This window comes from Prionailurus viverrinus, chromosome B4 (assembly GCF_022837055.1).
Source record: "Prionailurus viverrinus isolate Anna chromosome B4, UM_Priviv_1.0, whole genome shotgun sequence".
Classification (NCBI taxonomy): domain Eukaryota; kingdom Metazoa; phylum Chordata; class Mammalia; order Carnivora; family Felidae; genus Prionailurus; species Prionailurus viverrinus.
Window position 1 is genome coordinate 38,531,583 of NC_062567.1, and position 25,690 is coordinate 38,557,272.

Here is a 25,690-nt window from a genome sequence, read left to right on the forward strand (position 1 = left end):
TGTCTCCCTCTCTCTCTGCCCCTCCCCCATTCATGCTCTGTCCCTCTCTGTCTCAAAAAAAATAAATAAACGTTAAAAAAACAAAATAAAAAAAAATAAAGGAACCCCATGGTGACACATTCTGTACAACCCATTAGTATCCTTTGTGTCAATCCGGATTTTGAGCCCTGGCTCTTGCAGTGCTGCTAGCTAGCTAACTGCGTGGTCAACAGTCACCTCTGTTTCTTAAGCAGTGACATAGGAGCTGGGGTTTGTATGACACCTGTAATTGTTGCTAAGCTGTGTGGAATCCTCTCCAACCTCAAGATTCCGCTTCAGGAGGTCCGGGGTGGTGATGCCCATCTGCTACCATACTTGGTAACATCCAGAGAAGGTGAGCCGCAAGGTCTCTAACTCTAAAAGTGTTATTATTTATAGCGTATCGTTATTCATAGCATATATTTAGCATATAGCATGTTATTTATAGCATATAGCAAACTGGGGTTTGCTTACATTAAGGTCTATGTGAATTGGGAACCCGCTTCTGCCCTTCCCTGCCATGTTGCCTGTCAGTTGGGAATTTCACACCCGACACACACAAACCCAGGATATCTTCACTAAAGTCACCAGCAGTTTTCCAAGAATCTCTCCATCAAACCATTTCCCACCTCAGTGTGACCTTGACCTTTCCTAAGGTATTTCTGCTCCCCCCTTTTTAGAGACTCAATTCCACCTCTAGGGCCGTATCCCATGCCCCCCTCTCCTGTCTTCCAGCTCCATGTGTCCAAATGTCCTAGCTGCGGACACTCGGTTGGCCGCTTGGCTGGCGAACACTTACATCTTGGAGGTAATTCTCCAGAACCTGCAAGCCCTCCGGGTGGCAGGTGACAGCAGATGAAGAGGGTGGGAGGGATGCCGAGGGGAACTGGGGGCAGCACCCTATTCCTATGCCAAAGATAAGGTCTTCAGGGAAGAAAAAAAATCCTAAAGGGCAGACAAGGGCCAAGGAACTTGGAGTGCTAACTTATCCCAGGGACAGTCAGAGCAGAGCATGGGGGCGGGGAGGGGGGCGCAGACAGGGAGGGCTGAGCCCAGAGGGAGAAGCACCACCTGCTTGTCCTTGTCTCCCTAGAGCTCCCATTTAAGGGCAGACATTGAGGATGGGAAGGCTCAGAGCTGCCAGCGCTCCCTGCCCAACCTCCAAAGCAGCTCTGCCCGCCTTCTGCATCCCAGGCCCCTCCATGTACGTCCCTCACGCCATGCCAGCTCTGTGCCCCCCACAGGCTCTCCTCAGGGATGGAGGCTAGCTGGGAGGCTGCTTGGCGGAACCGATACCCAAGGCCTTCCCTCCCCATGTCCCCAGTCCCCTGTTTTTTTCTTACCTTTCAGCACCTCCTGTGCCTAACTGTCCCTGTCTTCACCTCCCCAGCTTCCAGTGCAGCCCCACCTGGATCCCACCCCTCTAATCTGAAGACCCCAGTAATGTCTAAGGAGAGAAATAAAGACAACTTTTTTTTTTTTTTAATCCCTATCCCAACTGGAATGGACTGGGAGAAGGAAACCTTGACCCTTGCTGCTCCGTCAGCCGTTGGGAGGCCCCATGCCCAGGACTGGGAGCATCGGGGCAGGGCAGGTATGTGGAGTATTTAAGTGCACTTGGAGTATGTGGGTTGGGAGACCTGAATACTGGGTTATCGTTGTGGATCAACTCCTGGTCCTCTGGGTGACCGGTTTGTGACTTGGGCATTGGATTGCAGAAGAAGGGAGGAAAGGGACATTGGATAAAGGGTGTCAGTAGGACCCGAGGCCCTTTGTTACCATAGGAAGGAAAACATCCCAAACTGCAAGCAGGCCTGGGTCAGAGTGGCCCAAAACATTTGCTTCTACTTGTTGGTCTGGAAAGCTGAGGCCTGGAAAGGGCAGAAGATAATAATTGGGTAGCTGGCACCACAGAGGGCTGGAGGCCAGGATGATGATTTCCAAGTTGTGGCTGGGAGTATTTTAGGAGTCCTGAGGACGGGCACAGAGATGAGGATCACCAGAGAGCATCAAAGGAGCAAGACAGAGGAATCAGGGAGAAATCAGTCATTTGTAACCTGTGCTCTGTGTCAAATGCTTTCTGCATACTACATCACGGATTTCAGTTCTGCAGGATGGACCCATGTCTCCACTGCCATCAGCGAGCGCCTAGAAAGGCCCATTTTACAAAGTGGGAAACTGATGAGAGATTAAGAATTCTTCCTGGTCATGCTAAGTGGTGGAGCCAGGTCTTACTCAAGTCAGGCTGCGTTCATAATCTCACTCCTGTAGATAGCTTAACCTCCAGCCAAATATCAGCCATGAGGAAAATAATGCGCCCAACCATGTCCTCCAGATGCTGGGGCCAAGGGCTGGGGGGATGGCTGTTGTGAATGAGGCTGGGCCCAGTTGGAGAGCTGACCAGAAAGAAAATGTTGGCTTCCTTCCTGAGGGTTCCTTTCCCATTTCTGCTCCCTGGCCCTCACCCTGCAGTGGCAGACAGGTCAACAAGTGCTAGGGGGCTGGTTCTTGGGCACCTCACTAGGAGAATGTTGCTCACTAACTCCCCACAACAGATCCCTGCTGAGAACCAGTCACGGGTTCTAGGAGTAAGAAGCACGGAGTTGAAGGGTGGTCCTCACCCAAGTGCAGGAAGTAGGGGTGAAAATCAGTCCATGTGTCTGAAAGCCAGTTCCCATATGGGAGAGCTCGTGAAACACTAGGTTGACTCACCTAGATTGAAATCCGGGTAACCCTTGCCCTGCTCCAGCCCCCACTCAGAACCATACCTGTGAGTGTGGGCATTGTGAAATCCAGATTGACCAGGTTGGCCATGAACTGCAGCCTAAGATTTTACAGCTTGCCGGAAACTTCAGGGAAGTGAATAACTTGCCCAAGACCACATGGCTGGGCTGGTGGCAGAGCCGAGGACCCAGCCTCTGGGCATCCCTTACAAGTCTAGGGTTCTTTGTCCTGTGGGCTCCACAGGAGACTCACAAAAGCTGTTCCCACTCCCAGAAGAAGGACATATATGTCTGTTTGGACAGAGCACAGATTGACACTTGGGACTGACGGCTGTGGACGCTTTGAGTCCCATCATCTACATTCAGCCACTCAGCCACCCGGGAGGAGATGAATTATCTATACAGGCACCCCTCACCTTTTACAAGTTTACATTAAGCCACTTCACATGTGCAGAAGACCGGTTTGGGCTAACACAAAGAAATACGAAGGGGATTTTTGCTTTTGCCAAAGTGAAAATAGCTTTCGGCAAGCTTTTGGTTTTGCAGCAAGTTGTAGAGGTGCCATATGCCCAGAGCTGCAAGAGGGCGGTCACCACGCTCCTTCCCCCAGAGCTATACTCAGCTTCTCTGCATCAGGCCTAGCTCTGAGCTGTCTGTGAGCATCCGTTTGCTCTGTGCGTCCCTTAGCAGGACGGTTTCAGAAAATTCAAGGTTATTTTTTGGGCCTGGGAATGCTCAAACACTTCTCCATAGAAGTTAATAGTAATCGGTTCGCTTTATGCCATTTCAGCTTCCGAAAGCTTTCACAGGAACACTCTGTTTTCGGATAGCGGGGGGAGCCTGTACTTGTTTGACTTCTGAGATTCCTGGATTCTTTTGGCCACAGGGTTGGTTCCCTTGACCCTGATCATGGATCTTCACCAGCCCTATGTAATGAGATTTGGCACGTGTCCTGGAATAGGACGTCAATGCATGATCATTGCTCTCTACTTCCTCCCTCTGCTCGTTCAGCTACTAGACAGATCCTCTTGAATCTGTTTGTTCACAGAGGACATGGGAAAGATCCTCCCTTCCCTAAGAGGAACCAGAGCCTGGAGTTGTTTGTGTGTGTGTGTTGTTCTTTAAGTAAGCTCTACGCCCAACATGGGGCTTAACTCACAACCCTGAGATTAAGAGTCGCATGCTGTGCTGACTGAGCCAGCCAGGTGCCTGTGCTGTTTTGTTTCTTTGACTTTGATTTACCATAAACTGAGAAGAACCAAAGATTGTTATAAAGAAACCATCACCAGACCCTTACCAGCATTTACTATCATTAAGTTCCCAAGAACAGAGTGACCCATTTGGCCGAGCCAGGTCAAGCCAAGAGTGAACGTCTTAAGAAATTTGAGCACTTCATGCCCTTCCAGTACTGCTCAGGTTCCAGGTTGGTTTTCTTCTCTGGTCTCCTTCCCTGGGCTCAAATTCTCAACAACTGAGGGTGGAAGGACATTGCTGACTCCAAAGCGCCTCCCCCTCGAAGGCCTGTGCCTTCCTGCTCGGTACCACACGTGTTCCCACCCACAGTCCAGGGGAGAATCTATGCCCAAGGGACAAGGGGCACCAAATTCCTCAGGCACCTAGGAGATATGCCTTACATTCTCCCTGACATGTGAATTTACAGTAAAAGCAAGGGAGACAGCAGCCAAGGGTGAAACTGCTTGTTTTCACCCATCAGCCTAGCCCAACTGACTTCCGCTGCTGCTGCTCTGGGCTCTGACTGTCCCACTGTTGTTACCACCGAAGTACTGGGCTTGAACTCGAGTTAAGAAGGCCACACGTGGAGACAGAGGGAAGGCAAGAAGGTGACGAGAAGACAGGAGGGTTGAATTTGAACAGGGAAAAGATCAAAAGTAAAGCCAGAATCCTACTTGCTCTTTTTTCCATTCTCCTTTATTCCATAAACACCTAGTTACAAGTTGCACAAATCAAAAAATAAAGGCAGAGAAGGGTGTAGGGAAGGTTTCTGTGATGTGCAGGGAGTGGGAAGGGAGAAAGGGTTGGGAGCCAGTCCTCTCCCTCCACACACAGCCCTGGATAAGGGCTATGGCCTCTGCAGTGGGGGATCTGAGGAGGAGGTGGGCAAAGATCCAGGGCAGCTGAGGGATAGAGGAAGCCCCTAAACCCAGAGCTCACCCCAAAAGCCCCTTCGATGCATGGCGAGGGTAGAAAGGGGAAGGTGAGGAGGCTCAAAGATGGAGCAGCAAAATGAAAAATCAAGTTAGCAGATACAGGAGAAGTGGACTCATCATGGTAGGGGATTAAAGAAGGAAAAAGTAGGTAAAGGGGGCAGTGAAAGGTTCTCCCTGAGACCCCCAGGGAGAGGTGGGGGGCCAGCTTGCCTGTTAATTTAATATTAAATTGGGAGTGGGAGCTGGAGAGGAAAAAGTTATTTGGGGGATGATTTCTCAGCCTCTCAGCCTGTACCTGGAAGGGAAAGAGAGAAGAGCGAGTCAAAAGACAAAACGTAAAGGCCAGGAGTTGGGTTTACTCTCCCATTCCAGTGGCAGCATTCTTCTCTTCACACCAACTAAAACTTACACCATCAAAGGCAGTAATTGCTGGGCACCTGGACTCCTTCTGCCTCATGACAAAGGAATGTGCACAGGTACGTGCCTCAACCCCCCCTCCGTGCTTGACACCTTACAATTCCTCCCTCTCAATACTTACAAGAGAGGCTGAGGGCCTAGGGCCCTCACCAGTCATAGCGGCGGGACTGTCGGGAGGGGGAGTCCTCAGGTCCCTGTATAGCCAGGCGGGGAGGCCCCTCAGCCCTTCGTCCCCCACCCCCTGAAGCCTCATGCCGTCGAAATTCCAGAGGACGCTGCTGCCGGAATCGGGATGTCTCCCTCCGCCATTCATCATCAAATGCTGCAGCCTCACCTGAAGAGCACAGAGACCATACGTGACATTTAAATATACAGGCTGGCTTCTGGAAGCAGAGGCAAGCGTGAGCCACAGCCTTCTCAGGTGAACAAATACAGCAAAGGCTGAAACTATGTGTGGGGACATGTTGAAGGACACCAACAATTTCTGTTCTTAGTAGTCTGGGGTTCCATATGGTTCCACGAGCTAATAGCCAACAGCGACTCCAATGTGGAAGCCACCAGCAGGCCTAAGGCAGGACTACTCAAGAAGGAAATCAGGAACGGGGTAATTATGAAGTTAAGGAGCATAGTGCCAAATACTTATTGACTTGAGAAAGAAAAAAACTGATCCTGACAGTTGGCCTCTCCTTGGCGAGGAGACTGCCAGGGCTTGACTTAGCCCCTAAAGCTGACAGGACAGGGCTCAAGTGAGGTCAGAATAGGAGGCCTGGAGCGCCTGGATGGCTCAGTCAGTTAGGTGTCCGACTTCGGCTTGGGTCATGATCTCACAGTTTGTGGGTTTGTGCAGTTGGGCTCTGTGCTGACAGCTGGGAGCCTGGAGCCTGCTTCGGATTCTGTGTCTCCCTCTCTCTCTGCTCTTCCCCCACTCATGCTGTCTTTCTCTGTCTCTCAAAAATAAAAACGTTTAAAAAAATTAAAAAAAAAAAAAAAAAGAATAGGAGGTCCACCCAGAACTTTGCCAAGAAATATCTACAGAGGTAAGGAGAGAAAGCTGGTTGGTGTCTCCTAGCTCGCAGGAACAGGACCAGTGGCTACCGGCCCAGGAGCCAGAAGGGTGATAAGAAAAGAAGGCTCACTCTCATCCAGGTTGATATAATCCTGCCGCTCCTCCTGGTCCCCTGTGCGGTGGTTTCGGGAGCGCTGGAGGATGTGAGCCCGGTCTCGGATGTGATGCCCGATGGACATCTGCTCTAGCCCACTGTCCGAGTCCCGTACGGTCCTGCGAGTCTCCCGGATCTGGGAGGAGGCAGAACACAGCACACAGCTGTCCCTTCCAAAGCCTGGCTACACCAAGCCGGGATAGACAAACCACCCCCAACCCAATCACGAAAAAAGAAGCCAGGGTTTCTGTGCGTGTCATTCAACCCTGTGTTCTCTGGGATATCAAAAGCCCTTCAACTCACCCCGCCTGGTGCCGAACGCATCTCTGACGTCTCCTGGTAGACCTTGGGGGCACCATCACCCGTATTGGAGTAGGAAATGACAGTGGAGGATGAAAAGGTCTGGCAATTGCCTCCAGCTGTCATGTGTTCCTGTGGAGGAAAACACACAGCAGGACTGAACGGTCCCTATGGCGAAGGGATCCCACATTTCAGCTGCCTGTTCCTGTCTGTATCTTTCTTACAAAACATGAGAAATGAGAAAACATCAGGACTCATCAGTACCCCCCAAATTCCTCTGAGTCCAACAATAAACAAGAAAGACCTTTAGAGACTGAGCCTTAATCGCATGCTCAGTAAGACTGCTCCTGCTGCTTCCTAGTTAGGCCACGAGAACAGATAAGGGAACCCAATGCTCTCTGGGTTCAATGACTTTATCCGGCTTGAGCCTTTCCCTAGCGCACTCTTGCCTGCCCCCGCCTCAGAGGACTCAAGAAGGTGTCGCCAGCCATCACTGAGAACAAGACTGCAAAAGTGTATGGCGCAAGAGCCTCACCATGTTCCCAATCATGTCGTTCATCATCCCAAACATGTCCATGAAGCCACCTGACTGCAGCAAAGAGATGGAAAACAGAGTCAGGAAAGCAAAGTCAGTGCTCAGATTATCTTGTTTAGGCACCCGCTAGATGCATGGCTACACATTCCCTTTCTCCTCTTCCCTCACACGGAGCAACAGCTCTGTCTCTTCATTAGCATGGCCAGTACATGGAATGTTCCTCTCCGTGTTTCCCTTCCCACATACTGCTACCTTCCTCCTCAGTCTCTATGGCTGCTCTGATCCCATCTTTGTTCTCCTGACTGCCTTATTTCCTCCTATCTTTAAGAAGCACACCCAAGTAAATGAATTATAACCTACAAAAAAAGGGGTGGGCATGAAATAGTAAAAAACAAAAAAAACCTCTAAAAAGCCATCTCTTGCTGGCCCTTCAACTGCATCTCAATCCCCAGGAAGACAAACTTTGCTAGGCAATCACATTTCCCTAATAGGTATTGCTCCTAGAATGCAGGGGTCAGTAAGTGAACATCTTTAACCCACAGGACTCAGAGCACACAACAGGACCAGAGCTTTGTGAACACTATAAAAAGATTGTAGGGGCGCCTGGGTGGCTCAGTCAGTTAAGTGACAGAACTCTTGATTTTGGCTCAGGTCATGACCTCACACTTTGTGAGATGGAACCCCGGAGTCGGGCTCTGCACTGACAGCACGGTGCCTGCTTGGGATTCATCCTCTCTCTCTCAAAATAAATAAATCAACTTTAAAAAGATTCTAGGGTTACCCATAAAGCTATTCCAGAGAGCCACATTTGTAAATAATATCTAAGGGCCTAGAGCGTGTCTGAGATGGAAGGACACAAAGATGTTAGGACTCACCATTCCCAGCATCCCAAAGGGGGAAACAGTCCCAGCCTGCAGGAAAACACAAAGAACAAATTAGAGACCACATCCTATTCATTACAACCCCAAGCCCATGGGCCCAGCTTTTTTTCCATCCTCCTCTCAAAAAGGGATCACAAAACCCTTTTGGCAGACCCTTTCCCCCACTCCTAAAAAAAGATCATTCCACTTGCTAAGCTGGCTAAAGCGCAAGAAAGATCAAAGGAACCCTCCAGGCTTCCTTTGGGTCTCAGGTATGTTGCAGCACCATTACCTGCATCCTACGGCTGGCAGGCCTGGTCCCTGGCATGTTGCCATCTGTGATGCTGAGGAAGGGGCTATATCCAAAGCCACCTGACAACATTCGGTTCATATGCTGACGGTGAATAGCAAAGGGGTCCCTGTGGAGTGAGTATACAGTGTGGATGGCAGAAGGGCCAAACAGTCAACACCCACTCCCCGCCTCCCCCAGCAAAAAAGAAAAGTCATGGGGAAACAGTGGCACAGACGCCTATTTCCTCTCCAAGTCTGAGCTAGAGTTGAGTATCCAGCTGGTTCCAGCCAATGCCAGCAATGGGAACCCAGATGTCTGTCTGAATCACTTAGAGACCTGAATTGGAGTAGGATGAGCGCCCTAGAACACAAGGGGGAGGGAATACTCACATCAGGAACATAGGATCCTCGGGCTCTACGTCCCTCATAAAACGGAACATCCTGATTTTAGCTCCAGGGGGCTCCACGCTGTAAAGATGTGGAGGCTCAGACACTCGGAGGTAGCCAGGCTTTTTGCACACCTGGCTCAGTGAAGGGACTCAGGACACTGTCCCTTCCAAATGCTGTAACTGAACCCCCCAAACTCCAGTGAGACCCTTCTCCAGGTGGTGGTCGACACCCCCCTCACGGGAGAGAAGAGCTCTTCAAACCTCTCAAGGAGGGCCGTGGAAAATTTTTCCAAGCCTCGCAGTCTTCTGCCTCCCCCCACTCACAGCCATCCTCTTCCAAGAGCCCTGGCCAGAAGCATAGCCCCCTCCCCCGACGCCACTGTTCCAGATGCGAATCCCGAGGGCTGGCCCTCGCCCCAGCAATGACCCCAGCCACTCGGCCCCCTTCTCACCCCGAGCCGCCTCCAGGCCTCCCCCAGGCCGGCCTCACTATCCCCACCGCGCCTGTCTGCCGCTCCCCCGGCCCGCGCCTCACCGCCGGGCGAGCCGGAGCGGTAGGCCTGGCCCTCTCCCCTCCCCGCATCCCAGACCCTGCAGCCCCGCAGGCCCGCTCCCGCCCTGGCCCCGGCTGCCCGCTCTGCTCGAGCCTCACCGGTCCCCGATTCGGGCTCAGCGGCCCATCCGGCCGGTCTCGCCTCTCGGTGCGCTGCAGAATCGGGGGTTGCGGCCCGGGACGCGGGATTGGTCCGGGCTGGTGCTCCTCGGCCTCCCGCGCCGCCTCCTCCCAAGGCTGCCACCTCCGTACCCCCCCTCGGCCCACGGAGCCCGAACCGCGGCCAGGCCCGGACGGAAGTGACGTCACGATGGGACAGCCCGCCCCGGGGCCGGGCCCACGGAGCTCCGCCCACTGGCGGGCGAGGGGAGTGGGCTGGGGCCGGCTTCCCGGGCGGCGGAGCTTGCGGCCGCGGGGTCTTCCGGGGACCAGGGGAGGGGAGGCCTCATCACTAACCTGGGTTTGGGCTCTGTGGACTGGAAGAGGCTCCCTGCGAGGGTGTGGGGGAGGAGCAGAGGCTCCCCTTCCTCGGGAGGGACGGAGCGGGGGAGGGCGGTGCGGCACGTTCCCTCAGGGGAAGGAAGAGACCGTGGGGCAGATTCCCATGGCGGGGAGGGGCGGGCTCCCTGTGGGCGACTGGGTGGGGCGGATCCTGGGGGGGGAACATTAAGCAGATTTTTCTACCCGAGCGGCGTTCAGCCCAAGAAGGAGGAAGGGCGGCCGTTCTGCGGGGGAGGCGCTAGGGCCAGTCCCGTCGGGAGGAGGCGCGTTCCAAGCAGGGGCGGGGTCCTCGGAGTGACGTACAGGAGGAGGTGACAGTTCTGCCCCTGTCTAGCTCTGGCTTCGAGAACTCCGGCGGGGCCAAAGAGAATCCAGGTTGGGAGGGCTGGCCGCCAGATGGCGCTCTTCGGCCAGGCTGGAACTACAGCCCTTTGGGAACTGGCGTTGGCGAGGCTCCTGGACCCCTCAGTTACCCTGTGTGAAGGGTAGGTCTGGGCAAAGGTTGTAGTTCTGAAATCATTTCGTTTAGCGCCAGTCTCTCCCCTTTCTTTTTCTCTGACTGCTGTGTCCTCAAGAGCTCCGAGTCCTGCACTGATCTTTCTTGCCTTTAGGCAGGTAGGTTGGTAGGTCAAGGGTCTAAAGTTTGGGAGAAGAAAGGGTGGAGTGCTCCATTAACCAGGATCACCCAGGGGTGGAGCTGAAATCAGACCCAGAAGACCCAACTCCAAGGCTAAAGACTGAAACTTTGACATACTAAATGTCTTGCATAAAATCTGGCCCCACTGGAGAGAAGGGCCCTCCCCCTGGGTGTCAGGGGAATTTGGACTGTCTAGGGAGGGACTTTAAACCAGACTCTTCCAAACTCTAGCTCTCCCTGGTTCTTTACTCTGGCTGCTAGCCATATTAGTGCTGTGTGGAGGCTGACAACGTGAAACACTTGTTCCCAATATGTACTTCACTAGGGGTGAAGGAGGAGGGGGTTCCTGGTGGCTCAGAAAAAGGTACTGGGAGCAGGGCTTCTCAGTCAGGTTTTTTGGACTTGATCATTTTTTTTAAGTTTATTTTTTATTTTTATTTAAAAAAATTTTTTTTTCAACGTTTATTTATTTTTGGGACAGAGAGAGACAGAGCATGAATGGGGGAGGGGCAGAGAGAGAGGGAGACACAGAATCGGAAACAGGTTCCAGGCTCTGAGCCATCAGCCCAGAGCCTGACGCGGGGCTCGAACTCACGGACCACAAGATCGTGACCTGGCTGAAGTCGGACACTTAACCGACTGCGCCACCCAGGCGCCCCTAAGTTTATTTTTTGAGAGAGAGAGAGAGACAGAGTGTGAGCAGGGGAGGGGCAGACAGAGAGGGAGACACTGAATCTGAAGCAGGCTCCAGGCTCCGAGCTGTCAGCACAGAGTCTGATGTGGGGCTTGCACTCACAAACCATGAGATCATGACCTGAGCTGAAGTCTGACGCTTAACCGACTGAGCCACCCAGGTGCCCCTGGACTTGATCATCATTAAAGAGGGAAAAACAATAGTGGAGACAGAGGGGGACAGATAATTTAGAAGCTGGCAGACTGGCAAAACCAAAGAAAGACAAAGACAGCATAAAAGAAAATTTGTTTTTCATTGATATTTCTGGGGAAGAGACTTAGTCACATCTTTGAAGTTTATTCTCTAGATTATCTCTGGACATCCCACTCTGTAACTGCCCCTTTTCCTCTTGCCCCAAAGGCAGTTTGGCATGTGATCAGTTATTCTCTCAGTGAGCATTCTGTGGCCCAGACTTATAAGTGTGGTCCCTCACCTTCCAGCCTCTCCCTTCTCATCCCATTATGTCCAACTTTCACAGAATTGGATAGGAGATCTGGCCTCCTCTTTTTTTCTTTTTCCACTACTTGGTATTGTCTACCTACTGCTTTTTAGGTGTGTAGAAAACTTTCTCTTCTTTCTTCCAAAACAAGAATCTGATGTCCGTCATTTTTACCTTTGTCTGATTTTAAATCAGTGTATTACCTCTCCTAAGAGTATTTACAAATTACAACTTAGCTTCTAACTGTGAGACAAAGCTCCAAACCTGGGCTTTGTCTGAAGTTAAAAAGAAATTATTGAATATGTGGGGATGAAGACGGAAGCGCAAGAGCTCATTTTCAGAGTCCCCAGAGACATACTTCATAGGCAGCCATCTACCCCAGAAATTGAAGGAATGTAATTTTACAAGTAACCTTTATGTCCCCCACAACCAGAGTTCTTGTCTCCCTTCTCCCTTGCCTTCCCTTCCCTTTCCTGTCCCTCCCTTTCCCTCCCTCTCTTTCTCTTTCCTTCTTCCCTCCCTCACACCTTCCCTCTCTCCCTCCTTTCCTTCCTTCCTTCCTTCCTTCCTTCCTTCCTTCCTTCCTCCCTCCCTCCCTCCCTTCCTTCCCTCCTTCCCCTTCCTTCCATCTCTGTCCAATGAACTCTGATGAACAGAAATTCTTCAGTCACTGGATTGTCTTGTATATGACAAGATGTAGGAGGGTGTGGACCCTGCCAGGAGTGTGGCTTAACACAAGGAGGATAGGATTTGGGGAAGGAAGAGAAACAATGTGGTTCTCACATTCCCTGCTCTATCTGATGGAGTCAAAGTCAGGAAGTCCTTGTGAGAGTAGAGCTGGGCCAGAAGAGGAGCCCCCATTAGATTGTGAGGTCATGCATTTGGGGCAATCCCAGGACAGTTGGATATTAAGACAGAATGAGGATGGGGCAATGATGTCCGAGTCAGGGGAGGCTGGATTTCCTGCCTGAGCCAAAGCGAATGGGTGTGATTGAGTGTAGGCGTGTATGTATAGGCACATATGTATTGGGGAAGCGAGAAAAACCCTGAAAATTAGTGCTAAGGTGCCCTAGGTAGAGTAAGCTGTACTGTGAACACCAGGTCAGGGTAAGATTAAAAAGTGACTCAGGAGCATGTTTCTTAAGTCAACTTTTCAGTTTGTTTTCATATCCGTATCCACTCAGCAAATATTTATTAAATGTCTACTATGTGCCAGGTAATATTCCTGGCTCTGGAGATACAGTAGTGAGAGAAAAATAAAGCAAGGTAGACGGGGGATAGAGGAATAGGCAAGTAGCTGGGAAGTGGTGGTTGCTTTTTAGGGTGACTAGGGAAGTTCCCCCTGATGAGATGACATTTAAGCAGAGACCTAACAAGCTCAGGAATAGATGAGGTGAGTGCAGTCTGGGCAGAGGAAATAGTAAGAGCAAAGGCCCCGAGGCAGAAGAATGCTTAGTGTGTTCAAGGGACCACAAAGAAGGCAATGTGCCTAGACTGAGGAAGAGCACTATTGGATATGAGAAGATAGGAAGATAGGAAGAGCAGTAGTAAGAGACAAGGTCACAGAGAAAGAAGGAAGCCAGATAATGTGGGATTTTGTAAGACCTACAAAAGGATCACTTTGACTACTGTATGGAGAATAGACTATTGGAGGACAAATCGTCCCTGTTGGGGGACAAATAGTCCCTTTCTGGAGAAACAGACCTATTAGCATGCTGTTGCCATAATCCAGGTGAGATCTGCCGGTACCTTAGAGTAGATCAGAAACAGTGGAGGAGGAGGAGTGGTCAGATTACACACACACACACACACACACACACACACACACATATATATATATATATATGTACACATATATACATATATATACTTTTTTTAAATATTTATTTATTTTTGTGAAGAGTCAAGAATAACTCCAAAGTTTCTTGACCTGGGTGCCTGAATGAGAAAGAAATGACCATTCTGCTTTCCCCATTGTACTGAGAACATACAAGTACTGGTCTGAGAATATACTGAAATTGTGTCTGGCTGTAAGATTCTGACCATGTGGCTGGCTACACAGGATAACTGATCCAGATAGTCTTACCTTTAGCAGCCGACTACCTAAAGTAGAAGGAGATGTAGACAACAGAAATAAGTGAATTCCAGGGGTGCCTGGGTGGCTCAGTCAGCTTAGGTCATGATCTCACAGTTCATGAGTTGGAGCCCCACGTCGTCGGGCTCTGTGCTGACAACTCAGAGCCTGGAGCCTGCTTTGGATTCTGTGTCTCCCTCTCTCTCTGCCCCTTGCCTGCTTATGCTTGGTCTCTCTCTCTCTCTCTCTCTCTCTCTCTCTCTCTCTCTCTCTCAAAAAAAAAAAAAAATTAAAAAAATAAAAATAAATAAGTGAGTTCTATATGCAGTTTGACCACATGATATTAGTTGTTAGACCATCTTGAGTAGATATGGTAATGTGAATAATCAGCATTAGAATTTGAGGTTTTAAGTCTTAAGAACTTCCTATCGTCTAATCTTTTCAAGAAGACATTCTGAAGGAGGCAGAATGCCTTGTGATTAACATAGACATAAGGATTGGAGTTTGTGCTACCTGTGCGGTAGCTCCTGTCAATATTTGCTGAACTCTTACTATGTGCCAGGCATGGTGCTAGGTGCTGGGAATAAAAAGACAAGGAAGACATGGTCTCTGCCCAAGAAGTTTCACAGCTTAGCAAGGGTAGGCAGCATGGATTTGATTATAATCCTGTGATGAAGGCTGCAAGAGAAAAATGTATATTAAAAGTACAAAAGTGGTTCAGAAGAAGGAGTCAGTGACCTGGGGACTGGGGTAGGGAATCCAGGAGGGTACTTCAGGCAGGATATGTGATCAGTGCAAAAGTACACTTGCTCCATTTGGGAAGAACTGTAAGGAGGAAAACATTGAATGAAGCAAAACTTTTGAGGGAACAGTGCTGAGAGATAAGAGTACATAGGTTCAAAGGGACTAGAACTTGAAGGGCCCTGTTTGCTTCTGGACCTCATCCTATAGGTGTGGGGAAGCTATCAAGAGGTTTTATGTAGGGAAATGACAACCGTCCATTTGTATTTTAGGTAGAAAGTCAGTTTATGCATTTCAGGAAACATTTTTGAGCTTCTCCAATATGCCAGGTAGGGAGGTCAGTGCTGGAGATACAAACATTCTTAGATCATGGTTGAAAACCCTAGTGAATTAAGCTTAAAGTCAACAAGTGATGTTCACTTCTCGAGTGAGACAGGACTGAGTTTGGAGAGAAGGGGAGGCACTTAAGGAATCTTTAGAAAGTGAAATGTGGGAGTCCTGGGGAGGGAAAGAAAAGGTGGTCTTGGATGACTCTGTGGCAGGAATGAACTGGTGAAGGACAGTACCTTTAACTGAACTAGAAAACAAGGGAATTTCACCTGGATCACGTCAGGTTTGAAGAGCTCCAGAGGATCCAAGAATTGATGAAAAGAAGGGAAGGAGTCCCAGTGTTAGAGAGAGGGGTTTGAGAGTCATCCATATTTGAGGTCTGTGCTGGCAGTGGGGCTTAAAACCAGGGAAATACATGTGGAATCGCTAAGGGAGGCTGAGTCACAGGCAAGTGTTCGGGCAACACTGTCATTCATTGCCTTCTCCTGGTTACTGAGTCCTCCCTCTGCACAAAATGAGTCTCTAGCTGTCATGCCTGGTAACATTTTCCTGTAGCTTTTTCATTTTTACTTTCTGTCCTCTGCCTCAGCCACATGGTGTGTTGAATTTGTGAAACTGTGGAAACCCTGAGCGGACGTGCACCTACGGTAAAGTATACAACAACAATGGCCCATGTGACTTTCAACACAGCAGCCAGAGTTGCTCTGGACATTCTGTTGATTTCAGTTCAGGTCATGATCCCGGGGCCCAGGAAGCCTGCTTAAGATTCTCTCTCTCCCCCTCTGCTCCTCTGCCCTGCTTGCATTCGCTCTCAAATTAAAATAAAATAAAATAAAATAATAATAATAATAAATTAATGTTTAAAAAATGTAGTTCCTCAGTTGCACTAGCCACATTTCAAGTGTTCAATAACCACACGTGGCTAGTGGCCACTGCATTGGAAAGTGCAGATATAGAACATTTCCATCATCACAGAAAATCTTATTGGACAGAGCCAGAAAGCACCTATAAATGTTCCTTCTGGACTTTTTAGAGGGTCTGTGAAGGCTTTTTGAAAAGAGTGCACATGGAGAGAAATTAAAGGAGGACAGTAGAGGGTCGGGCAGTGGCAAACTATGCTTGGTCTAAAAGTGAAGGGGGTCAGGAAGAGGGCATGGAGAATTAAAGAAGCCAATCAAAAAATCTGGAGGAGACGTAGGATGGTAAAACCAATTCTTTTTGCTGGAGAGAAGATTCATGGGGAAGTAAGAAAGCCCACAACTTTTGGTTGTGACGATGATAGCATAAAAAGACAGTGACCACCAGGACATCAGTAGTTAGAAAATCCCAAGTCAGAGAGAGAGGCAAGTCAGTGTCCTGGGAGTGGGTTGTGTGTTTCTTGGGCCTGCTCAAAGAAGAAGGTAGAGAAGGCTCAGAGAATGGGTCCGAAATGATGTGTCAGGGCTTGGAATTCAGTGATTTATTGAGCTCTTCCTCTGTGGTGCCTCCAGTCGTGCTAGGTCTAGTGCACAGGGACAGGGGAGACCATCAGTAAGGGTGGAGGAACCAACAGAGGCTGTTTGGAGTTGGGAACAATGTGTAAGGATTTGGAAAACCGGGAGAGATCTGGGAGGCATTTTGGAAAAGTGTACTGATAGAGGGGACCATGTGCTGTCTGGTTTGCCTGGTAGATAGAGTGCTGGACACATGTCCCTTTTCAGGTTGCCCTTGAAATCTCCCCATCTGTTCCTTGAGGGCAGGGACCATTTTTCAGGTTTTGTGTCTCCATCACGGAGCGTGGTGGCTGACACCAAGGAGGAGCTCAATAAAAATTTGTTGAAATGCAAGGGTTCAGGCTTCATAAAGGGGGCAAAAAGAAAACTTGGAATTTAAAAACTTTACCTCTACTTAAAAGTGCGTAGAACATGATGATGGATACAACTGGACGGGTAGTGTTCATGATGGATGTGCCTTACTGTTGTGAGGAGGCTGTCTTTTTTTTTCTTTTCTTTTAAAAAATTTTTTAAAAATATTTTATTTATTTTTGATAGAGAGAGACAGAGCACAAGTGGGGGAGGGGCAGAGAGAGAAGGAGACCCAGAATCCGAAGCAGGCTCCAGGCTCCGAGCTGTCAGCACAGAGTCTGATGCGGGGCTCAAACTCACAAATTGCGAGATCATGACCTGAGTCGAAGTCGGACGCTCAACCGACTGAGCCACCCAAGCGCCCCTCTTTTCTTTTTTTAAAATGTTTATTTATTTTTGATGGAGAGAGAGAGAGAGAATGAGAGAGCATGGTGCACACACATGAGCAGGGGAGAGGCAGGATCTGAAGCAGGCTCTGCACTGTCAGCACAGAGTTGGACACAGGGCTCGAACCCACGGAATTGTGACATCATGACCTGAGCTGAAATCAAGAGTCAGATGCTTAACCGATTGAGCCACCGGGCACGCTGTGAAGAGGATTTCTTAAGGAACATTCCTGTAGGCAATGAACTCAAACGTGAGCAAACTTAGGCTGGTTTAGGCATCTCTCTAGGGGTCCCTCTCCTCTCAACTCTCCACTGAATTTTGAAAAGATGAAAAAAAAAAAAAAAAAGGAAAAATGAGGAAAAGAAAATGAGTTCTTGGAAGTGGAATGAGAATAAAAAAAGCAGTGAGGAGTCCAACTCCTTAGCAGTGGGGAGGTCCAACTTTCAGGTTTCTGTTGTTCAATGCCTTCACTGATAACTAGGCCTTCCTTAGCACTTAACTTATCAGATAAACAGGCAAGCTGAAAAACCTCAGGAAACTGGAGAGAGGGAAGAATTCACTTAGGAATAAGATAGCAATTGGGACGCCTGGCTGGCTCAGTCGGTGGAGCATGTGACTCTTGATCTTTGGTTTGTAAGTTCGAGTCCCAGGTTGGGTGCAGAGATTACTTAACAAAATAATAATAAAAAATAAAAAGTCTGCCTGGGTCCTTCCCTCACAGAGCTGACACTCTAGTGGGGAAACTGAAGAACCACTTGCCACATTTCAAAAGACTGAGAAGGTAATAATTAGAATTGAACACCTTGCAGACGGTAAGGAAGTAAATCTCTAGGATGTCAAGCCAGAAGTCCTGGTTTCCAGGGGCTCATGCCTCCCTTATTCTCACCTGGCTTCCCTTTTCTAACCTCCAGAAAATTCGTAAGAAGCACCAGGTTTCCCCATTCAACTAGTGGGAGAAAATCTCAGTTGGACTGGGGAGTAATAGAACCCTATGAATAGGCAAGCCTCTACAAGGTCTCAGAAATAGTTCTCTGGAAAGGAGCAAACACAAGCTGGCATCATTTAACACCGCTGGCCCCAGAGGCCCAGAGACTAACCCTAAGGGGTATGGGGTTAGGCTTTCAGCTCACGGCTTACTCCAAATTCATCCTAAGTTTCACTTCTAGCTTCTTTCTCCTGAAGCCAAGACTTCAGGAGACTGGTCTGCTGTCCAACCAGACAGGAAAGCATAAGAGATGCTTCTCCCATGCAGGAAGGGAATTAGATCCAGGCCTTCTGCTTCCTGGATCTTTTTCTTGTGGTCCCTGGGGACCCTAGTGTCCAAACTCTTAGATTCTCAAGGCACTCCCTTGGGCCTTGGGGCAGGATTCCCATTCTCTGCCTCTCCATCTCCCTGGAATTTTCCACTGCAGCTGCCTCCGCTCCCAGACACCCCTCCCTGGGCAAAATTCCCGGCTCCCTCCGCCTCCCCTTCCTAATCACACCTCATTCCCACCCCCAGCCCAGAGGCCCAGCCCACAGTCCGGCCCACTCCCCACACTAACCCCGGTGGTCCCAGTTAGAGAAATGGGAGGCCAGGCCCTCCTACAAGGGTGAGAGGGAGGGTCCCAGGCTCTCTCCAGGGCGGGGAGAAAGGACAGTGGAGGGGCTGGTCCCCTGTGGGGCTGGAGTGGGGGGAGTGGCCCTCCTCAAATCCCCATATAAGGCAGGGCAAGCAGTTAGACTCCTGGATTGGCTGATTCAAATGAGCATTCCACCTGGCAACAGGGTTTCTATTGGCTCTGAGGAAAAATAGGAGGAAGGTGGATGGAGGTTGTTGGTGGCGGTGATTGGAGGGGGGAGGGGAGTGGAGGTGACCGGAGTGGGGGGCGGTTACCAGGGCAACAGGGTAAGAGCCCAGCAGGGTGTCCGAGACGGCAGGCGGGGCTGGGAGGTGGAGAAGGGGATGAGGAAAGGAGGGTGGGAAGGAGAGGAAAGAGACTGACAGGAGGGAGCGAGACTGGGAGACTGGGTGGGGGGTAAAGGAGAGGGGAGAGGGAGAGAAATGAAGCAAGAAGAGTACAGAGATGGAGCGGGTCAGAGATCGTTAAAGACATCAGTGAGTGAGTCAGAGAAACAGATCGAGATAGAGATGGAAAGATCTCCGAGAACGATGATCAGAGTCTGTCCGGCAAGGAAAAACCTGGGTGGGGCTCCAAGATTTTTGAGGAGATGGAGACCGAGAAACTGATAGAAGAGTCAGAAAGAGAAATTGGGAAGTGTGTACACCACGGGCCCAAAAGATGGTATTTTTAAGCACTCAGATACCAAATGATGATGATTGATCAGTGTGTCCTTCTTAAGAAAATGAAAATAATAAGACAAATAATGATAATGATAGACAAATATGGGAGTGTACACACACCAAAGGTATCTTTTTCCAAACCCTAGCCTTCCACTCCATCCACCTTCCTGACGGTTAACACACCCAGCTCCTGAAATTCCAAGCTTCTCAAAATCATCCAAAGATACCAAGACTGAGGGCCTGGAACTGAGGATGAGTGGTACAGGGCGGGGCTGGAACTCCAGACCCGAACCCCTTGCAAAGGGGGCAAATACAATCCAGAAAGGCTAGGGAAGATGGCAACCGAGGAAAGAGAAAAGGAAAGAGAGGGAAAATGTGGACAATCAGGACCTGGAGAGGAGTTGGAGGGAATCAGCAAAGGATATAGGGCCTGGTGACAGACTCACATGGGACAGGAACAGTGTGGTCTGGGCGGGGGGGGGGGGGGGGGTGGGGTGGGGGGGTGGGTTGATCAGAGATGGAAGGGTAGAAGAGGGAGATGAGAGGTGAAGAGGCAACCGAAGAATGAGAGATGTGAGGTATAAATTGTTGTGAGGGAGGGGTCTGGGTACAGATGAATGAACAGGGATGAAGAGAAAAAGAAGGACCAGGCGAAGACAAGTGAGACGAGATGGGCGAATAAGAGCGGTCCGAGATGGAAAAGAAGGAAGGAGCCTGGAGGGCCTCTGACACCTCTAGATCTCGAGAAAGATCCAGGACGGGAGGAACCCAGTAGGGGTCACAAATGTCAGCCTAGGGCAGGACAGAGGGTGTGCTGCCCTTTTGGCCCTTCCATCTTAAGGCCAGAGAATGGAGATGCAGGACGGGAACGGAAAGCCAGCGCGAGGTGGAAGTAGCTCCGCCACCCTCTTCCTCTTCTTTAAGCTTTTGGTTTCTCAAATACCTGCCCGGCCTTTCCATCTGCTTCTCCCACCCCATCCCTTGGCAAAATCTCAGGATTTCTTGCGGGGGGGCCGGGAGGGGGGTTGGGGGAGGGTCAGTAGGATTCTGGCCATCCCTCCAGTCCGCCCCCAAAAGACAGACTCCACTTTCGCAGGCAGTAGGTCGGGATTCGGAGAGGTCCCTCCCCGCAGGAACCCCACCCCTTTCCACCTCCTCGCTCCACTCCTTTTCTCCTCGACCGTCAGTCTCTCCATTTCCCCTCCTGGTCCTGTCCTCCCTCCCGCCTCTCGCGCGCTCCCTCCCCTCGCTTTCATCCTCCTATCCCCACCTCGCCAACCTCCGCTTTCATCCCCCTCCCCTCTCCTCTCCTCCCCGCTCCCGCCAGCCCCACCCCTGGGAAGCCCCTCCCGTCGGGCAGCGCCGCCTTTATAAGCGGGTTCCCTGCCCGGGGGCGGCAGCGGCTGGTCGGCGGCAGCTCTGCTGGTGCGGGGGCGGCGAGCCGAGGACCGAGCGACCGCGGCCGGAGCGCGCCGGCCACCGCCCGCACCGCCCTTACGCCCGCCCTCCGGACGGCCGCAGCCCTGCGGGTCTCCGCTCCAGACCCACCCCCGCCCCACCCCGCGCGCCTCTGCCGCCTCTTCCAGAGACCCAGCTTGCTGAGCGGCCGCCGCTGCCGCTGTCGCCGCCGCCGCCGCCACCGCGCCAGGTTCCGGCCGCGGCCACCCTCCGCCGTCCAGGGCCCCTCCGTCCCGGCCCCGGGACCCCGGCTCCCCGCCAGCCCCGGCCCCGGCCCCGGCACCATGTCGGAGAAGAGCGTGGAGGCAGCGGCCGAGTTGAGCGCCAAGGTACGGGCGGGGACGGCGGCGGCCCGGACCGCGCGCGATCCCCGGGCTCCGCGCGGTCTTGCGCCCCACGCTAACCCCGACGGCCCCACGCTGCCCTGGCGCCGGGTCCCGGCGGACCCCACTCCGCCCTCCCCCCCCGCTCCCCTGCCCGGCGCTGCCTACCCCGCTTCGCGCGGCTCCCGCCAGCGCCCTCTAGCTTCCAGAGCGCCGCGCGCCGCGGCTCCGGCCTCGCCGCTCGGCCCGCGCCCGGCCCCCGCCGCCGTCCCCACCCCTCTCCGGCTCCGGCTCCGGCTCGCGCGCCTCTACCCCGTCCGCTTCCCGTCGGAGCGCGCCCCGGCTCACTTTACCGTGCCCCTCCCCCGCTCCGTCTCTCCGCGCCCCGTTTCCCCGGCTCTCCTTCCAGTCTGACCTCACCTTTCCTCTCCTAAGCGGTTTGAGATCCTCCAGAGTAAACAGGACTCTCCCGGGAGGCTGCCGCTCTCGGGCCCCTCCCCTCGAGGCCCGACCGCCTCTTGCTTCTGTGCTCGGACAGCTATTGCCTGTGTCTGTTTTCTCCTTCTCTCCTTTTCCTTCCCTTCCATCTATATCCATTTCTTACCCCACTGGCCTTCAGCTTTCTTTTCTCTCCAGAACCCCCTCCAGCCTCTCCCCTCACCCCCCGCCCCCTTCACGCTTAAAGAGTCTTGGATTCCTAAAAATCAGAAGCGGGGCGGGAATAGCCTTCGAGAAAGCTGAAGCTCAGCGTTACATGGCATTGCATCGAGCCGTCCTTGCTCTCATCAGCTCCCTTCCCTGGCCCCATCCCTTTGCCCTTGCCTCTCTTCCAGCCTTCCTCTAATTTCCCTAGGGAACCTGCTGAGTGTCGCTTTGGGAAATTAATTCGGCCAGCGCTTGGGGGCTGGGAGCCAGACTTCGGGGGAGGGGGTAGGGTTGGTTGTTGAGGAGGTCACAGAGGTCTCCTAGAGGCCCCAGAAGTGAAAGAGGGCAACCAGTGGGATTAAAGGCAGTGGCAGAGAGGGGCTATGTGTGAGAGCTGATAAGGTGTGCCGTGTGGCCCTCCGGTGGGCTGTGCGGTGGCATGTGACTTCACTGAGTAGGTGTCTTTGTATGTCTGTAATCCAGCGAGTGTGTGGGACTGCCCGTGTCAGTTACATGTGTGCATGTGGAGACGTAGATGTTCTGGAGCCATGTTGCCGCTTTGTGAGTGCCGAATGGTTTTGCTGTGCTCTCGTGCTGTCTCAAGAGTGTGTGCCAGGATGCCCAAACACCGGGCCATGTGTCTCCGGATCTCGTGGGCGCTCCTCTGTAGCTGTGTGTGTGAATCGGTGTCAGCCTGTGTCAGTGTGTGTGCCTGTGTTGAGTTAATGAGGCCAGGGAGCTGCTTAGCACAAGACCTAGGTCACACACCCTCCTGGAAAAGGGATCAGGGAAGGACAGTGACCAGAAGGACAGGACAGGGGAGGAGAGGGCCCGGCCCCTTGGACTTTGGTCTCTGGTAGTCTCCCTCCCTCCCTGACGTTCTCCCTCCCTCCCTCTCTATCAGGCCAGATGGGAAACTCAGGCCAGGGCAGCACAGACCTGGTGCTGGGGCCCCCAGAGAGAAGCTGACTAGCCCCTGGCTCTCTAGGCCCAGGATGTAGAGGAGAGCCCACCAGGTAGTAGAAATGCCATCCCCGCCATGTGGCAATGAAATGAGGGCAGGGAAGTGGCATGAAGAAACCTAGCTGGAGTGAGAGGGTCCAGTGTTCTGTGTTCCTCTTAAAGGGAAAAGGGAATTGAGTGTCCCTCCAGGTCAACCATTCTGCACCAACCTCTACTCCTATTCCTGATCCTGTTCCAGAAAGGACACACCCTCCCGGGAGAGCCACTCACACAGAAAACTTCCATCCACATGGAATCAGATACACAGAGTTGCACACCAGCACCACATCAGATGGCACAGGAACATCCACAGTTGAACAGTGCCTGCCAAGGGCGGTGGGGGTGGGGGTGGGGGTGTGTGGAAAGAGGACTGGAATCTAAATTGGAAGGGCCAGTGTGATGTCCAGAGAGAAGGGACCCATGCACAACTCCTGTCTGCCACATCAGAATAAGACATCGAAGGTGTGCCTGCTGGGTGGGCTCCTGGGGTGAAGGAGAGAGAGGGGGGCAGTGGAGGGAGGGCACTCTAGGCAGGTACCTTCCCCTACTACATTCCCATCCCACCCCAGACCTTGTTTGTCTTTCTCTCCATCTGCCATGTCCGATACCCTCTCCCTTCCATGTTTCCTTTATCGTACTTTACCTATGTTCCCCCTGGAAATGGTGACTTCTACCCTTCCACACCACTGCCTGCACCAGGGGCTGGGCTTAGGGAGGAGGAAACTACTCGGAACTGGTTTGGAGTAGGTGTGTATCAGGCTGGGGTGCTCTCCCTATTCCTGTCGTGTTTGGCCAAGTAGGAGCCTGAGGAGTTGGGGGACACACAGGCAAACAAAGGCATTCAAGGCTGAGAGGGGAAGCTGGGAGGGATGCCCAGGAGAGAGAATACTCAGGAAAAGGCCCCAGAGGTAGACAAAAGGCAGAGCAGGGCAGGCTGTGGGAGGGGGCAGGCCAGGAAGGCGGAGGGACCTCAAGAGGGGGTGGGGCATCAGGGCTGCGAGCAGATGGAGGGGATTTGCTTTGCTGAGCTGAACTCTTCAGCCCAGGAGGTTTTGGAGAACTTGATGGGGGTCATGAGCAGTTACCTTGGCTGTCCATTCCTCTATCTTCATCACTTTTCTCTCCTCCCTTGAGTCTTGGGGAAGGTGTCTGGTCTCAGCCCCTTTGTGGCCGTAGGGACCCGGGGACCTCTGTTCTGCCTCTGAGCTGTTGTGGCCAACTCCTCCGTTTTTACACTCCTCTAAAGCTCACTGCAGAGGGAGAACGGGGCGAGAGGGACCGGCTGCAGCTCATTTGTGGTGAGAGGAAGGTGACCTCTTTCTCTCTTGCAGGACCTGAAGGAGAAGAAAGAGAAGGTGGAGGAGAAGGCAAGCCGGAAAGAGCGAAAGAAAGAAGTGGTGGAGGTGCGCAGGGGTCAGGTGGAGACTCAGATCCCCCCTCCAGTTACCTTGGGGGGGCTGGGTCCTGCGTTTGCTTTGGCCCCTCCCATCCTCCGCGCCCCACCCTTTGGGCCCTCAACACCCCTGCCACTGGTGGTGGTGGAGGCACACCGCCAGCCTGGCCAGCCTGACACTGCTCTCCCTCCTGGTCCCCCGCAGGAGGAGGAGAACGGAGCTGAGGAGGAAGAAGAAGAAACTGCTGAGGACGGAGAGGAGGAGGATGAGGGGGAAGAAGAAGGTGGGGAGGGGCAGGGGAGGCTGGGCTCAAAGGAACAGAGTCAGGGTGGGCTTGAAGACCTGAAGCAGGGCTGAGGGCGACCACAGGGGGTCTGTGCCAGAGCTTCCTGCCCTTCCCCAATGACCCGTTTCTGGCTCCTCAGATGAGGAAGAAGAAGAAGATGACGACGAAGGGCCCGCGCTGAAGAGAGCTGCTGAAGAGGAGGTTTGGGCTGGGTTGTGGGGCCTGAGGGGCTGTCAGGGCTGCAGCAGGGGCTGGGAGCCCTTTGGACTTGGACCTGGATGCCTGTGGTGCCCGGGCGGGGGCTGGAGCAGGGCAGGGACAGGGGGAGGTCCCTCTCCCATTTTGCAGCTACCCCAACTCTCCCTCCACAGGATGAAGCGGATCCCAAGCGGCAGAAGACAGAAAATGGGGCGTCGGCATGAGCCCCCCGCCAATGGGCTGGGGGTGGGAGGCCCCTCGGGGCCTGGAGGTGGGGGTGGGAACAGACGAGTGCAGCCACTCTTCACCCGGTTCCTTGCTCTGGGCCCTGCACCAGAACTGCCACCCTCTTTGTCCCCAGCCTTCTCATGTCCGCCTCTCCAGACACTGCCCCTTCCATCCTCACTCTGCCATTGTTCCACCTCCCGACCTGCTCCATCTGAGCTCCCCAGCTGGTCCCCAATTGCTCCTCTCCCTGTCTTTGCTCTCCTCTTCCCTTCCCCACCCCTCCTCGGGTAGCCTCTCCTCCCTCACCTCTGCATCCCAGCCTCATGTCCTGCCCATCCCTACCCTGCCTGATCCTTGAGTCTCCCTCAGATCCCCTTCTCTCAGACAGCGCCAGGCCGGGGTGGGGCCAGGGTTGGGGCCGAGCCCCACAGCTGCCCTCCTCCCCTCCCCTCCCCTTTTTGTATAATTTAATAAAGAAACGGTCGCGCTTCTGTTTTTAACCTGTCTCCTGCTTTCCCGGGGCAGAGGGAGGAGGGTGGCTGACGTCAGGTTCTGTCAGGACCCTTTTCTTCTGTAAAAAAGCAGCTGCACCCTCCTACCACCCACCACTCAAGAAGACAGGATCAGCACTCCAGGGATGGACAGGGAGCACAGCTTCTCTGAGAGCTAACTTCTGTCCTGGTTTTGGATTCTTGGGGATTCTCCTCCCCAGCAGATCGTACACACTTCCCTGCTAGCCCACACCAGGTCTAGACACTGCTGAGCCCAGTGG

At 52.5% G+C, this 25,690-nt stretch overlaps 3 protein-coding genes across 8 annotated transcripts; 2 read left to right on the top strand and 1 right to left on the bottom strand.

Annotated features, from left to right (window-relative positions):
• Nucleotides 1-247: 247 nt before the first annotated feature.
• On the top strand, nucleotides 248-4,647 carry LOC125170349 (uncharacterized). Of its 5 annotated transcripts, XM_047866921.1 has the most exons (6): nucleotides 248-373; nucleotides 499-674; nucleotides 754-826; nucleotides 1,409-1,612; nucleotides 4,059-4,164; nucleotides 4,456-4,647. In XM_047866921.1, the coding sequence occupies exons 1-6, from the start codon at nucleotides 256-258 to the stop codon at nucleotides 4,544-4,546; spliced, it is 768 nt and encodes a 255-aa protein (XP_047722877.1). In that variant the 5' UTR covers nucleotides 248-255; the 3' UTR covers nucleotides 4,547-4,647. The 5 variants fall into 5 exon arrangements, 3 of the variants coding, with proteins under 3 accessions (XP_047722877.1, XP_047722879.1, XP_047722878.1); XM_047866922.1 differs by lacking the exon at nucleotides 4,059-4,164 and having other exon boundaries at nucleotides 255-373; XM_047866923.1 differs by lacking the exons at nucleotides 499-674; nucleotides 754-826.
• A 5-nt stretch (nucleotides 4,648-4,652) lies between these two features.
• On the bottom strand, nucleotides 4,653-10,047 carry MLF2 (myeloid leukemia factor 2). Of its 2 annotated transcripts, none has more exons than XM_047866925.1 (9): nucleotides 9,871-10,047; nucleotides 8,863-8,940; nucleotides 8,474-8,600; nucleotides 8,197-8,232; nucleotides 7,322-7,375; nucleotides 6,790-6,918; nucleotides 6,463-6,622; nucleotides 5,448-5,660; nucleotides 4,653-5,204 (listed from the first exon to the last, which is right to left on the bottom strand). In XM_047866925.1, the coding sequence occupies exons 2-8, from the start codon at nucleotides 8,910-8,912 to the stop codon at nucleotides 5,473-5,475; spliced, it is 744 nt and encodes a 247-aa protein (XP_047722881.1). In that variant the 5' UTR covers nucleotides 8,913-8,940; nucleotides 9,871-10,047; the 3' UTR covers nucleotides 4,653-5,204; nucleotides 5,448-5,472. The 2 variants fall into 2 exon arrangements, with proteins under 2 accessions (XP_047722881.1, XP_047722880.1); XM_047866924.1 differs by lacking the exon at nucleotides 9,871-10,047 and adding an exon at nucleotides 9,514-9,818.
• On the top strand, nucleotides 9,284-25,418 carry PTMS (parathymosin). The gene is made up of 6 exons (XM_047867266.1): nucleotides 9,284-9,562; nucleotides 20,488-21,171; nucleotides 24,144-24,215; nucleotides 24,411-24,489; nucleotides 24,632-24,693; nucleotides 24,864-25,418. Exons 1-6 carry the CDS (start codon nucleotides 9,284-9,286, stop codon nucleotides 24,912-24,914), a joined length of 1,227 nt encoding a protein of 408 aa, XP_047723222.1. The 3' UTR covers nucleotides 24,915-25,418.
• The last annotated feature ends 272 nt before the right edge of the window (nucleotides 25,419-25,690 follow it).

Coding starts and splice junctions, on each gene's coding strand:
- LOC125170349 (XM_047866921.1), top strand. CDS start 256: ATGACACCTGTAATTGTTGCTAAGCTGTGTGGAATCCTCTCCAACCTC. Junction 827..1,408: donor CGAACACTTACATCTTGGAG/GTAATTCTCCAG, acceptor TCACCTCCCCAG/CTTCCAGTGCAGCCCCACCT. Junction 4,165..4,455: donor CAGTACTGCTCAGGTTCCAG/GTTGGTTTTCTT, acceptor TTCACCCATCAG/CCTAGCCCAACTGACTTCCG.
- MLF2 (XM_047866925.1), bottom strand. CDS start 8,912: ATGTTCCGTTTTATGAGGGACGTAGAGCCCGAGGATCCTATGTTCCTG. Junction 8,601..8,862: donor GAGGATCCTATGTTCCTGAT/GTGAGTATTCCC, acceptor CTCACTCCACAG/GGACCCCTTTGCTATTCACC. Junction 8,233..8,473: donor CTGCCAGCCGTAGGATGCAG/GTAATGGTGCTG, acceptor GTTTTCCTGCAG/GCTGGGACTGTTTCCCCCTT.
- PTMS (XM_047867266.1), top strand. CDS start 9,284: ATGACCCCAGCCACTCGGCCCCCTTCTCACCCCGAGCCGCCTCCAGGC. Junction 9,563..20,487: donor CCGGCCGGTCTCGCCTCTCG/GTGCGCTGCAGA, acceptor CGCAGGCAGTAG/GTCGGGATTCGGAGAGGTCC. Junction 24,216..24,410: donor GAAAGAAAGAAGTGGTGGAG/GTGCGCAGGGGT, acceptor GGTCCCCCGCAG/GAGGAGGAGAACGGAGCTGA.